Raw genomic sequence first — 14,415 nt, forward strand, 5'->3', positions numbered from 1 at the left:
TTCCCCCCAGAATGAAAACATCTGGTCTAGACTGACGTCAAAGGTTTCCATAGGCCTATTTCTTTTTGTCAAACATTACATCTGTTCGCAAGGCATATTTTCTAGCATTTATTAATTTTGAGCCTTCATGTAGAATATCATGTTGAAACACTAATATTGTTCCTGAAATAAACAAAGGGCCATTATGTTTTTTGTAGGTCAAATTTATGAAAACTATAGACCAAAATCTACAGGAACGTGTCCCTTAACGTATCTGAAAGTTTTAACTTTTTAAAATATGCTAGATAAAACATAGAATTGTACCACATACAACATATTTCAGAGTAATTCATACATTCTCATTGGACAAACAATAGGTCATGCCAGGAAGACGTCTGCTGTATTTGTCCCCCAAAAGAACATAAAAAATTTCGCTAGATCAAACAAAACTGTTACCACTTGAAACAACGTTTATTTTATTTGACACATTTCAGAAAGTACAGAATATTTAATGCCAGTCAAATTATCCGTTGCAATATGCCCGACAGACACGCCCACAGGTTGACCCAACACTGTTCTCTGGCCGAACTGACCAAGATAGAACATCAAATATACTGTAATGTCTACAACATAGTAACACCTCCTAATTAACTACTTACCTGTTTGGGGAACAAATTCGACTCTTTCTTCTTCATTCATGGCCGATAAAAACGTTGTTGATCCTCCATCAAATCCCTGAAAATTATAACCACTGAGACTAACAGATAATTGTGTCTGCTGCATCCGAGAGCAGTGGGGGCGGGCCATTGCCTAAAAATTACTGCCTAAACACGCCTCTGATTGAAATCATGTACCCAATCACCCCAACCCAACCCTTTCAAGTCCACAGCTAAGAGGCTGTTTTCAATAATTACTTAGTTTAATGGATATATAGTGTTATGTACAGATTCTATTCTTTAGTCAAAGCACCTGGTCTAACTGATGAATATATATACTTATTGACCATGTTTGATACTTTTTTGTCCACACTAAGAGGTAGTACTCCTGTAAACAAAAACATCTCTGATAATACCATAAACGGACGGATGATGATATATTTCGATGAAGTCGAAATGACGACCGTAAAATTTCTTGAGGGAAATTCTGATTTGTGTTAGTAATACACTTGCAACTGTAGCTTTGAAGTCAAATGCCTCGTTCTAGCGTAGAAAGAAACTATATGTAACACTGGAAATAGTCCTACCTCATTTAAATAAAGTAGTATAGTAATATAACTTTTTTCTCCGTTTTCTCTAATATAGTTTCCGTCATAATGTGGCTTAAAAAACCCCCCAGCGTCATATCTTAAAAATCTTAATCTGAAATTCAATAAACGAATAATAATGAATGTATGAAATTTTTTTTTCTTGAATTTTGAATCCCTATGTATATCGTATATTCAAGGCCATAGTTAAAGAGGTAAAATGTTCAACGACTTAACTTTATATATTAACTAGATTGTTCCACCCCCACATAAAAATGTGAATAACATGTGATTGTCCAGTTCGGCTGAAACTGGAATAGCAATATTAAAGAAAATAAAAAATATGAATCAAAGGTGTGCTACCTTTCATTGAGTCCTAAAACAGATCGTTTTTTCCATTCTGAAGGAATAAAATCTTTAATTCTCTGCCATATTTTTTCTGCTTCCTCATGTGAATCCACGATACATCGGTCGCTATTTCTGATGTCCGTCATTAATGACTGCATTCCTGCACCAATATTTACCAAAGCTTCTTCATAACCACGTTTCTCTGTTATCTCGATGAAATCCTCGCATTCCTTAAATATGGAAGGTGGAATGACAATGTTCTTCATTGCTATTTCTTAATTCTTAATTCTAAATTCTTATCTCTTAATTTGCACTCTTGATTCAACATTTGTCATTGAAAATTGACATTTTTATACAAAAATCAAAATTTGTACTGAAAATGAATATTCTTTGATAATCATCCGGTTTTCCAATTATTGAATTATTATAATTCTTGCCAAAAATATCCTCAAATACAAATCTTCAATTATAAATCTTGCTCAACATATCTTACAAAACACAAAACTCTACCAACAAATTTTCAAATACAAATTTTCAATAACAAAATGTTGAATTATTCTATGTTGGTTGTACAACGACATCTGTCGTCATAATCATGACCTTCAAAAAAATTTGGAGAAATGTTTCGCAAGATTTGTTGAGCGAGATTTGTTATTGGACAATGTAAAAGAGGTAATAAATATAAAAATGAGTGGGGGACCCCTACCATTCTCTTTTTGGGAGCGGAGGCCACAAATCGTGTTAATATCATGGTCGACTGCTAAGAATTTTTATTCTCATTCTTGGACCAGTGTTTCGACAGTCGAACTGCGTCTGCTATATTACCTCTGTACCAGTGCCTTCAGTTGAATAGCACGTTACCTTTCAATCACCCTCACCATTAACATCATAAACTGTGGTCCTTACCTCAGGTGTAAAAACATCGTACAGACCAAAAGCCAATTTGCCTCTGGCATCCGTTGGTAATTCTACATCGCGTTTGATTATTGCAGGTTTGTCCATCTTTTCAATAAATTCGCCTTCCTCTGTAAGACAGGGATATAAAAAAGCTGAACGTTATATAGGAAACATAATTTTATTTATTGATAGCTACTGCTTGTATACGTTAGGCTTTCGTTTCTGTACTACTTTATAAATTTATTTATAGATGCTATTAAGCAATGATAGCATCAATTTGATCAATATGATTCATTCTATTTTTTTATTTATCAGACGTCTGTGGTTCCTGTAATTCCAAAAAAAAAACTAAAAGTTTTATGACGTCATAAATCGCGGAGTCCTTATGTGATACAGCATATTTTATGATTAGTGACGTCATTAAACACTTAATTAGTTTATTGCAGGAACCACAGAGGTCTGATTGAATTGGTGCTTTCAGTGTTCCTGATACACATAAAATATTCAGAAAACCTCTTTGCAATCCCTTTAACTGTTTTGTTAACTAATATAAAATCTGAAAGGGGCAGTAAGCAAAATTTTCATTATCAAAAACAATTGAAATCATTACTAAATATGCTATTTACATCTATGTATATCTTATTTGATCAAACTGAATATTTTGTTTTCAAAGGGTTAATTAAAAACGGAGAGTACTAATTGTTTAAGTGGCATTCTTTTTTTCTTGTAGAATGAAATATTTTTTGTTCAAGTCTATGAAAACTAAATACCAAAATCCCCGCCGTTAACACCAAAATTATTTAAAAGGTTTACGTAAACTTTTTAAAGTTCGTTCGTGTTAGAAAACTACTAGATTTAAGCAAAATGAACACTTTGGTTGTTTGTTACAACACGCTTAGCTTTTTCTTGTAAAAACGATTACCTTTAACCAGATATCTTGATTTGGATCCTTGGTGTTGTCGTTAACCTCAGAACCTTATCTTTGATATATAGCTATACTGGGAATGATTTTATATGTTAATTTCTTCCTTGTCCTGTTATTCATAGTGTATCATATTCTAAAGCTAGAAAAACTAAAAAATAAACATATTTACCTCCCTTCTTAGATAAATAGATTATTGTTAGCGATCTGATCACGCAAACAAACCATTGTGTCAAATTTCTGTGTGCTTTTGTAATACAATATTTTATGTTGTCAATAATGTCAACTCCATTGTTAGCCTAAAGTCGTATAAATATTTTTTTACAAGCTGATAGAGCTCGACTTTAACCATGCGTGTTAACTTGTCTGAATTAAATCCCAGGGTCTAGTTCTATGCAATGCACTAAAGTCCTACCACAGTGTAGTCCTACAACCAAAGACTATGATCGCCCTCAACCAGGTCCATAGATATAAATGAAAAAAAAACCATTGCCCCTCTGGATATATTACTGGCCATAATCCTCAGTCTTAGTTTCAATGGTAATAGACCTGGTTATTGTCGAATTGCAAGCGAACCAGGCATCGAAATTCAATTCTTAAGAGTATTAAGGGCAGTTAAAAATTGTTCATGTTGCGTCGGCATTGCCAAAATCGCGTTAGAAGTATTATCCGACTTCCTATAAATTCGAAAAACTTTCAGGACCCCCCTCCATGACTATTGCCCTCTAAATCCGAAAGAGGGGCTGAGGTGCTCGGGAGGCCGTCGCGTCAATGATATCATGCTTAAGCCGCTGATAGTGACCAAATAAAAAGTGAAATTGCAAGACCCACGACGTGTGACTGAAAAGTGAAATGTTGCAAATCGATGCTGTCCGCGATAAACACACACAAAGTTTACAAATCTTCTTTACAATCTCTTTCAGTTGGCCAGACAAGTGTCTTATTTGCTGCAGAAGGATAACTGATAAACACATATAATAGAGACAAATCAATAAGTAATATTATTTATTTGGTGGTCTGTATATTACAAAAGTTTATGTACAAATTCACAGTTAAATTTAGAAAAAATAATAAAGAGATATCTACAATTATTTAATTAATTGAAAAAAAAATTGGTGATTTAGTTTTCTAGCATATTTCAAATTTGCTTGTCAATGATAAATCGATAAACTATAAACATATAGTAAGTAAACAGTAGTAAATCTTCAACCAAAGTAGACATTACATAGCAAACCATGCATTGTAAACCATTATACAATACATATCAAACCAAACATTGTATACCATACATTGTAAACCATTGAATATGGTAGACAATACATATCAACCATACATTGTGAACCATTGTATATGGTAGACAACACATATCAAAATATACATTGTAAACTATTGTATACAATACATATCAACCCATACATTGTGAACCATTGTATATGGTAGACTATTATATATGGTAGACAATGCATATAAACCATATATTATAAACCATTGTATACCGTAGACAATACATTGTAAACCATCGCATATCGTATACAATACACTACAAATCATACATTGTAAACCAGTGTACATAACAAATGGTTTACATTGTATATGGTAGACAATACATTGCAAACCATACATTGTCAACTATTGTATATTTTAGACAATGTATAGTAAACCATACATTGTAAGCCATACAGTGTAAACCATTGTATATTTTAGACAATAAATGGTTTACCTTGTATATGGTAGACAATACCTAGCAAACCATACAGTGTAAAACATTGTTTATTGTAGACATGCATAGAAAACAATACATTGTACCAAAATATCTATTGTTAACAATACCTAATAAAATATGCATTGTTAACAATAGTAAATTGTGGACAAACTGTAGCAAACAGTACATTGTACATTTAAAGCAATTCATGAAAAACATATATTGTAAACAATACATAGCAAAATAGACATTGTAGACAATACATAACAAAATATACATTGTAAACAATACATTGCAAAATTAACAATGTAAGCCATCAAAAATTTTGCACTATAAACCAGAAACTGTAAACCATATACTGTAAACCATACATTGTGTGGGTTACAGATCTAGGAAGCCCAAATTTTATGGATGTGCAGAGAATATCCTTGTCAGACAAATATTTCGACTATATAACCCTCTTTGCAGCATTGTGCTTTAATATTGGTACTTTCATTGTGTAGAAATCTGTGGTTTTTGAGTATATTGAATTAGGAGAGGTAGATGATTACAAGTGTACATAGTGCCATTTTAGTTCTCAAGTTCCTTAAGTTACTTAATTTTCATTAGTTCCTTAAGTTTCATTAGTTCATTAGTTCCTTAAGTTTCATTAGTTCATTAGTTCCTTAAGTTTCATTGGTTCATTAATTCCTTAAGTTTCATTAGTTTCTTAAGTTTCATTGGTTCATTAGTTCCTTAAGTTTCATTGGTTCATTAGTTCCTTAAGTTTCATTGGTTCATTAGTTCCTTAAGTTTCATTAGTTCATTAGTTCCTTAAGTTTCATTAGTTCATTAGTTCCTTAAGTTTCATTGGTTCATTAATTCCTTAAGTTTCATTAGTTTCTTAAGTTCCTTAAGTTTCATTGGTTCATTAGTTCCTTAAGTTTCATTAGTTTCTTAAGTTCCTTAAGTTTCATTAGTTTCTTAAGTTCCTTAAGTTACTTATATTATTATGATAACTTAAGGAACTTAAGAAACTGAAGGAACTGAAGGAACTGAAGGAACTTAAAGATGGGTTTCCTTGTTTTTTAGTGTCAAATTAAGCAAACTATTTGATAAATTGGTGTTTTTAATGAATTATCATATATTCTTCATCACATCTTATTGTATACAATTAAGAGTTTTAACCAATCATAAATGTCCTTGTATGTACAGTCTGGATAAACAAAAAATACTTTTTTTGACCTTTCTTGATCTAATTTAGCTAATTATGAATTAATCATGGACATATAAGACAGACTGGTATTTTAGAACATTAGAACACCTAAACTTTCTATTAATATAAGTATTAGCATTTTCATTTTCATAAATGAAAATAAGGGAACCTATCTTTAAGTAATTATAATAATATAGGTATATTATCATCTAATTATTTGATTTATCAGCTGACAAAACTTAATAACAACATTCTCTAGCATTTTTCACAGGAACCTCACCAACCTGCAGATATCAATTCTGAAATGTGTCATGCATGGATAGGTGGAATTGAGCTTATTCAGCTGGTATAGCAAATATCTAGATGACTTTTTCCCTTTTACACTTTTTGCTTACACACTAAACACTGGAAGATTACTAAGCCTTTGGTAGATAGCCTTCACTAATTATTATTAATAATTTTATAATCAATCAATTGCTGAATTCAAAATGCCAAATACAACAGAACTTAAGCTGATAAAGTTCTTCAAGGAAGTACTGTGGATAACAAAAATAAATGTAAAATATACTTAATAGATCAAATGGATTATTGATAGACTACCGTTTTAATTTATCAAAGGTGCTCAAAAGCTGATACTTGATCCAGTAGCACTCATCATACTGTTTTGATTTATCAAAGATGTACAAAACTGACACTTGATACAGCAGTGCTGATAACCATCTTGAATTGTCAAAGTTGAGCAAAGCTGACACTTGATCATGCAATGCTTATGATATTCCTCAGTACCATTTTGATCTATCAAAGGTGATCGAGCAAAGCAGACAATTGAACCAGTAGTGCTTATGATATCCTCAGTAGCATATTGATCTATCAAAGGTGATTGAGCAAAGCAGACAATTGAACCAGTAGTGCTTATGATATCCTCAGTACCATTTTGATTTATGGTATTCAAAGCTGACGTTTTTAAAAAAGAAAAAAATCACAAGAAGAGTGAAAATTATCAAAAAGAAAAGTCGAATACAATATCACAGTTAATAAACAATCTCTTAATCATAAGTCATAAAAATACTTAAAAACAATCTGTACATTTGGCAGCCATATTTAGCGCAAGTATTTGGAGCAAAACATAAAACAAAAACTTTTTCAAAAAATGTTGTGGCCTTGTTTTGGTAACCTTTTCCATATTGGAAATCAAACTTTTTATGGCAGTTTTTTTCAACAATTCAAATCAAAGAAGGTTTGTTTGAATCGTGTTCTTTGCACATTCTTTTATCCTATTGTCATCAGTTGGACACTTCGAACTGTTTTCATGCCATTTCACTTGATTTTCTCTTGTTTTTTTTTATTTAACTAACAGGAATTGTGATCCAAAACCAAATATTCCTTTCATCTCATCAATGTGATAAAAAAAGGATGCAAACAACAATGTTCTGTACTTTTCTACCTCACAACCGGAACTCTTCATTTAGGCAAGATACTTTTTCACAAGAAAGAAAATGAAGGCATTTCAGGTGTCCACAGGGTGGTAGGAGATATTTGGTAACATATCTGTATATGGAGGATTGTTTTTGTATATATTTTTAGTCACATCCCGATGATGGTGATGATTTATTTGAGGTGAAGGTGATGGCGAATGAAATTCCATCTGATGAACTAAGGCAGTGGTTTCAGGATGATTGGTGCTACTGTTATTTGGTGGCATCATGCGAATTCTTTCCTGCAAGTACACAATTCTTTAATTTGCAATAACATTCAAGAGATCATGGTATGCTTAAAATGCTTTAGGATATACAAACTTCACCAAGACCAAGTCGCAAAGTCTTAGACCAGAGCGAAAAGCCACATATGACTAAAAATTCGATCTATCATAATTATGCAACACATAAGCTACTATTGCACTCAAATCATCCTCAACTTTGGCTTTGTGATTTTTTTGTGAATTACAAAAAAAAAAATCCCACCTCATTTTTACGATAATGAAAGAGACTCCAGCCTCTAACTGATCTAGTATCAGAATTAATAGTTTCTGTACTGGTTTTTTGGTAAGTAGGGTTAGCATAGGATGTAAAATCATCCATATTGTATCTTCTTCTTCTTTGTCTGAAATATAACAATTTATTTTTATGAATTATTCAATTTCCTAAACACCTCTCATTCTACAAAAAATACTTAATTTCACCAAGTACAGTTGTCTACACCTTCACAATGTCAAGCTATAATGACCTTCAGCTAATACCCTGACTCCATTAGCTGCCTTCTTGTATCATATACTTTGATTGGATTGTACGCCAGCAAATACAGCCAATCAGAGCCCTTGACAGACTTTAAACAATATGGCTAATGTTTACAGGCTTTTTGTCAAGGCTTCTAATTAGCTGTTTTTTTTTTAGTGTACAATCCAATCAAATCACTACATTTACAATTTTTTCCGTGACATAGGAAAGGTGCCTATTGCAGTGAAGGTACAAAATAAAATTCGTAATAGCTTTACATTGCAAAGAAGCCTTGATTTAATTGTAAATTTCTCACTTGCCAATCTAATTGAATTATATGGACTAAAGGATCCATGGTACTTTCAATTTTAATTCATTTTTTTCATATCATTCATTGTATTGACCCCATGGACAATGTCCTTAAGTATTGGACCTTATTCTAAACCATATAATATAAAGAGTCTATTATTATTATTATTATTATTATTATGTGGCATAACCAAATATCACATTTATATCAAACAGATGATTTTCATAAAAATATGGTAGATAAGCCAGCCGTTACAGAAAATGTTTCTTTGGATCTACTTGCAGCTATATTGATAATGTCAATAATATTTAAAACTCTGTTGTTTTGTGCCAGTTGGCATCAATATTTTGTATGCCACAATTAATGCAAATGCAAACAGTTAATTAGTTCAAAAGTTTAAAGGTATATTACCTCTTAGACCAAAAAATTGAAATTTTTAAAACTTGGCCAAAATGAGTATTTGTTCATCAGTGGATTTGGCTGGTGTCATAAAAATACAACAGAATCTCTCTATTATCCAAAAAAAATCTATAAAATTAAGTAATAATTTATTAAACTAAGTAATTTTGAAACATGTCTAGAAGTGTTTTAACAATTATTTAGTTATTAAATGGATATATCATCTTATATAGAGATTCTATTCTTTAGTCATGGCACCTGGTAAGTCCAACTGATGAATATATACACTTATTGACCAAGTTTGAGACTTTAAATTTGATGTCCATTCTAAGAGGTAGCCTCGTATTCCTTTAAAGGCCATTTTGAAAAAAACTTCTTGATCTTACCGTTTCCAGATAATGAAGAAAATAAGGAAACCTATTAAAACTAATATAGTTATAACCATCAAAGCTATATAAGCACCATGTACTTTGGACTTATCTGAAAACCAATAAACAATAATAAAATATTTTCACTGTTAAAATAGTTCTCAATTAATCAAGAGTAGAGGAATACAGAAGAGGCGGTTTTGAGCGCAAATCAGATACCTGATGGTACTTCTCTTTAGAGGAGTCCACTACTATATTACTTTTACTCTCGATTTTGCCATACTCTGGATCCGATTTTGATTTACGGAACTGTCGTGCTTGTACGGATTTATTTTATAGAAATATTAAACAGAACCTGAAACATGTTGTTACTCAAATATGATCTTCGGGCAAACAATATATTCAAAAATTAAACATTACTACAATATAAGAATATAGCCATCTAAATATAAGCTATCTGTATCTCTTTTCAGAATGGAAATCCAACATCCAATTTATCTGCGTTTCCAGGTCTATGTGAACAATCTCATAAGAAGTTACTACTGTGAGTATCATAATATCTGTCTTATCTATGAGAAACTGTTAAACCTTGATAGCTTAAATAATACTGGCCCTTATCATTGAACTAATAAATCCCTAATATAAAATATCTTGCCTCTAGATTGATTTGGTTCTGTACATTTGCCATTTTTTCTGTTTTCCTCATTGCAACTGAAAAAAAAAACACCCAAAACATTTGGTTAAATACATGATTTGATTCAGCTATGCCCTGACTGAATTAACTAGTAACATTTTGCTGGGTAGCAGTTTGTTTAAAGGGGCACGTTCGCCATTATCTAGGTTGATTTGGGTCTTGAATATATATAAATAGTCTTCAGAAGTACTAGAAATGTATGAAAATCACATAATTCCTTCCAAAATACCTCAAACTAAGAATTAACTTTTATCTTCTATATATGTCTTTTCTATAATATAAGACTCAAGAAATGGTGGGGCAAGGGCTCAAATTTCGACCGGGAGCTGTGAACACTATTACTGATTAACTTTGCTACAAAATTCCTGTTTCTGAGACTTAGGTAAAATTGGTCAAACGGATAGCAGACCTGTCGCTTTAAATCTACTAAAATAGACATTATATTTCTACAGTAACCTATTCCTTTAATTATGGTACTGTTTTTCAATCTAAAACCTCATAGGTCTGAATCCTTTCAAAGGCAAAAAAAATCAGATTCCATGACCAGTGCTTCCAGAAGTTGGCCCAGTGTCGGTTTTCATCCCTTTCCATTTGCTCTTTATATAAAATCTATTACTAACACAAAACTTACATATTATATTGACCATCTATATTTGATATATCGTCTGGAAGACCATCTTTTAATGGAACTAAAATAAAAGAATGAAAAATTTCGCATCAAGTACTGTAAAAAAATGTTATGAAAGAACAGAATGCATGACCTCTGTTGATAAATACAAAAAATAGTGATTATAACAGTTCACAGTTTACCAACCTAACACCAACAATGTATATTTCACTCTTTGGGCGTCTGCAACAATTTGACTTCTTATTTACAACTGTCTATGACACATGGTGGAGCTTGATTGGAGACAGGTTCTGTCTGTTCCAATTCTGCCCTTAATTAAACAGTATGGAAGCGGGATATGCTTCAAAATTTTCCCATCTTTTTTCTTCTCCGCCATTTCAAATTCTGTCTGCAGCACCTATTTTTTTTTAAAGCATTCTGAGCTCTGTTCCAACTTGTTTTATTCCTTAAATCCCAAAGATGCAAAACTGACGAATCAAGCAGCTCCATAGAGATTATAAGGAACGACCTTGACAGAATTGAATCCTGACACTCTAAGTCACTGTCACTTCTGAGTTGTTCTTGTAATAAATCTACACACTGGCTATTTGCACCATCAAGGTGAGTTTTGTCTTTGTTTTCCGTACCATTGTTAGCAGTAAGTGGGAGAGCTTCATTCGTTTTGTGCCAAGCAATGGATTGTTTCCCAGTCTCTGCACTAGTTTTTTTGCAGGTGTGAAGCCTATTTGATAGACAAGAATGCTAGTAATTGATTTTTTTTCACTACTTACTTTTGAGACAGGCTCTGTGATCAGGTTGGTTTGGACATTCACAAACATATGTATTAGGTAAAGCTAGACACAGATGTGTACATCCACCATTCTTTTCACTACATGGGTTGGTACCTAATAGTAAAACAAAATATATCATGAGTCTACTAATCCAGTAGCCATTTTGAAAAATTGAAGATTGAAATGAACGAGAGGGACAAGTTTAGGCCCTTTTTTTTGCCCTTTATCTTGGCCAAGATATTATCTTGACCCCAATGACCCCAATGAGAGTTCATTGTATCAGATTCATACGCTCAAGATTCTCAAACAAAAGGGAAAAAATGTTATTTCTCTTCCATACGTTACCTATCTGTCTATCAGGAGAGACAAAATGTAGATCCATAGGACCTTCCAGTTTCTCTTTCACTATTTTCCTGTTTAATCCAGTCCTTTTATTCGCTCTATCTATAGACTCTGTCACCCAGTCTGTCCAATAAATATAATCTCCAAACTGAAATGGAATAGAAAAAGAATATTTTTACATCAATTTTGTACTTGCAAAGTTTCAGTTTTATGCCAAAATAATTTTTTTTCAGCAACCATTATTGTCCTGATTTTTCAGGACAGTGGTATGAGCCTACTTTTGTTGATTTCCAACTGTCGAGGGATCTTTAACATGCACAGCCTGTAGCACACAGGGACTCGGTGTTAATGTTATTGCATCGTTCCGTGAAGAGTAAGCTTACAAAATATCTTGAAAAATTGAACTGATCTTACATTTATATGGGTATTGTGCACTGATCATATCCTGACAAATCTGATACAAAAAATTATCAAAACATTTATCTTCTGTAATTGAGTACACCTCTCCTAAATGTTTGGTAAATCACATAACTTACCACTGTAAGGCCAAAAGGATGTGGTATATTATGCAACAATGTCACTCTATTCCTACCATTTAAATCTGAGGTTTCAATTTTATCTAATTTGGCATCAACCCAATACAACCTTTTATCTTCATAATCTATAGACAATCCATTAGGAAATCCTGAAATATAACAAATAACAATTACAATTTACAATCTATTCGGTAATCTATATATAGCTCATTAGGAAATCCTGAAATATAACAAATAACAATTACAATTTACAATCTATTCAGTAATCTATATATAGTCCTTTAGGAAATCCTGAAATATAACAAATAACAATTACAATTTACAATCTAGTCAGTAATCTATATATGGCCCATTAGGAAATCCTGAAATATAACAAATAACAATTATAATTTACAATCTAGTCAGTAATCTATATATGGCCCATTAGGAAATTCTGAAATATGACAAATAACAATTACAATTTACAATCCACCCAGTAATCTATAGAATGATAGTCCATTAGGAAATCCTGAAATATAACAAATAACAATTACAATTTACAATCTTTCCGTAAGCTATATATAACCCATTAGGAAATCCTGAAACATTACAAATAACAATTACAATTTACAATCAGCCCAGTAATCTATAGAATGATAGTCCATTAGGAAATCCTGAAATATAACAAATAACAATTACAATTTACAATCTATTCAGTAATCTATATATAACCCATTAGGAAATCCTGAAACATTACAAATAACAATTACAATTTACAATCAGCCTAGTAACCTTATATCTATCGATAGTCCATTAGGAAATAGCCATTTACAATCAGATCCAAAATGGTGTCATTATCAAATAAATGTAGATTTGTGTTCAATGAGAGAAAGAATCAAAGAATTCCCACACGTCATCCTTCACCAGTTTAAAACTATCAAAATAACCTACCCAAATTTTCATCTATTATAGTTCTTCTTGATGAACCATCTAAATAAGCTTTCTCTATTTTAGCATTAACACCCCAATCTGTCCAGAACATTAATCTGTTGAGATAAATTACAGAGAAAATTGAAAATATAAAAAGAAAATTGCAAATGCAAGTGAAATAACAAATGACAAAGCACGGAAGCAGAAACTATTAGGTTGCACTCGATTGGTGAGTTCTGAACAGGTACTGAGATAGCATCAATTTGCACTATTCCAATTCTCAATCAAACACCTTTTTTTCTTGCAATTTCACTAAAAGTAGTTGTTTTATGAGGTTGCTATCGCAAAAGTTAGACCACAAACACCTGACTGAAAATTAGAATGACGCATCCATTTTACAATAATTGATAGGAACCTGATGTCAGATCTTAATTCTTCAAAGGGATACAGATAGATGACATGGAGTTTTATGAGCTGGAAAAACAAATATTGAGAAAACTCTAATATTTTGATGTCAACTACAAGACTTACCCTTTCTTAGGAAAGAGAGCAATAGCTCGAGGTTCATCTAGACCAGTAGAGATTAATGTTTTACGTGATGTACCATCTGTCCTAGAGACATCTATAACATCTCTACCAGTATCTGTCCAATATAAGTTCTGACTAATCCAATCTACAGCCAGTCCGTCTGTTGTGGACAATTTATTCTCTATAACTGTTTCTACATTACTTCCATTCAAATCACATCTTCTGCAAATTTAAAATCAAATTATGTATAGTTTTAAGCTGGAAAAGGCAGAAAGGCTGGAGAAAGGGCAATAACTCTGTATCTAATTGTTGCAAAACATTCAAATTTCAACAAAACCTTAGAATTTTGATGCATTCTTTTCACATTTCGATAATAAAGTAGGTTCTAGAGAGTCGTCAAGGAAGAAAAACTGACCATACAAAACAGCTAAA

General features: G+C 32.1%; 3 protein-coding genes across 3 annotated transcripts in view; all 3 read right to left on the reverse strand.

Moving 5' to 3' along the window:
- Nucleotides 1–55: 55 nt before the first annotated feature.
- LOTGIDRAFT_170992 (hypothetical protein) lies at nt 56–2,572 on the reverse strand (the record flags this gene model as incomplete). Its single annotated transcript, XM_009046858.1, has 5 exons — nt 56–162; nt 639–714; nt 1,223–1,337; nt 1,586–1,800; nt 2,477–2,572. The coding sequence occupies 5 exons, from the start codon at nt 2,570–2,572 to the stop codon at nt 56–58; spliced, it is 609 nt and encodes a 202-aa protein (XP_009045106.1).
- Nucleotides 2,573–4,775: 2,203 nt separating this feature from the next.
- On the reverse strand, nt 4,776–5,388 carry LOTGIDRAFT_136718 (hypothetical protein; the record flags this gene model as incomplete). The annotated part of the gene is made up of 2 exons (XM_009046859.1): nt 4,776–5,018; nt 5,140–5,388. Coding segments are annotated over 2 exons (492 nt in total), but the record flags the coding sequence as incomplete, so codon positions are not given.
- A 2,242-nt stretch (nt 5,389–7,630) lies between these two features.
- The window catches only part of LOTGIDRAFT_198809 (hypothetical protein), a 40,857-nt gene continuing 34,072 nt past the window's right edge, over nt 7,631–14,415 (reverse strand). Inside the window, exons 27-36 of the mRNA XM_009046860.1 lie at nt 13,987–14,205; nt 13,477–13,571; nt 12,547–12,695; nt 12,014–12,158; nt 11,669–11,782; nt 10,902–10,959; nt 10,232–10,287; nt 9,595–9,688; nt 8,248–8,386; nt 7,631–8,003 (exon numbers count right to left, since the gene is read on the reverse strand). Of these exons, the coding sequence (XP_009045108.1) occupies nt 7,794–8,003; nt 8,248–8,386; nt 9,595–9,688; nt 10,232–10,287; nt 10,902–10,959; nt 11,669–11,782; nt 12,014–12,158; nt 12,547–12,695; nt 13,477–13,571; nt 13,987–14,205 (1,279 nt within the window). The 3' untranslated portion in view covers nt 7,631–7,793. The remainder of the gene's footprint in view (nt 8,004–8,247; nt 8,387–9,594; nt 9,689–10,231; nt 10,288–10,901; nt 10,960–11,668; nt 11,783–12,013; nt 12,159–12,546; nt 12,696–13,476; nt 13,572–13,986; nt 14,206–14,415) is intronic.

This window comes from Lottia gigantea (assembly GCF_000327385.1).
Source record: "Lottia gigantea unplaced genomic scaffold LOTGIsca_108, whole genome shotgun sequence".
Classification (NCBI taxonomy): Eukaryota; Metazoa; Mollusca; class Gastropoda; family Lottiidae; genus Lottia; species Lottia gigantea.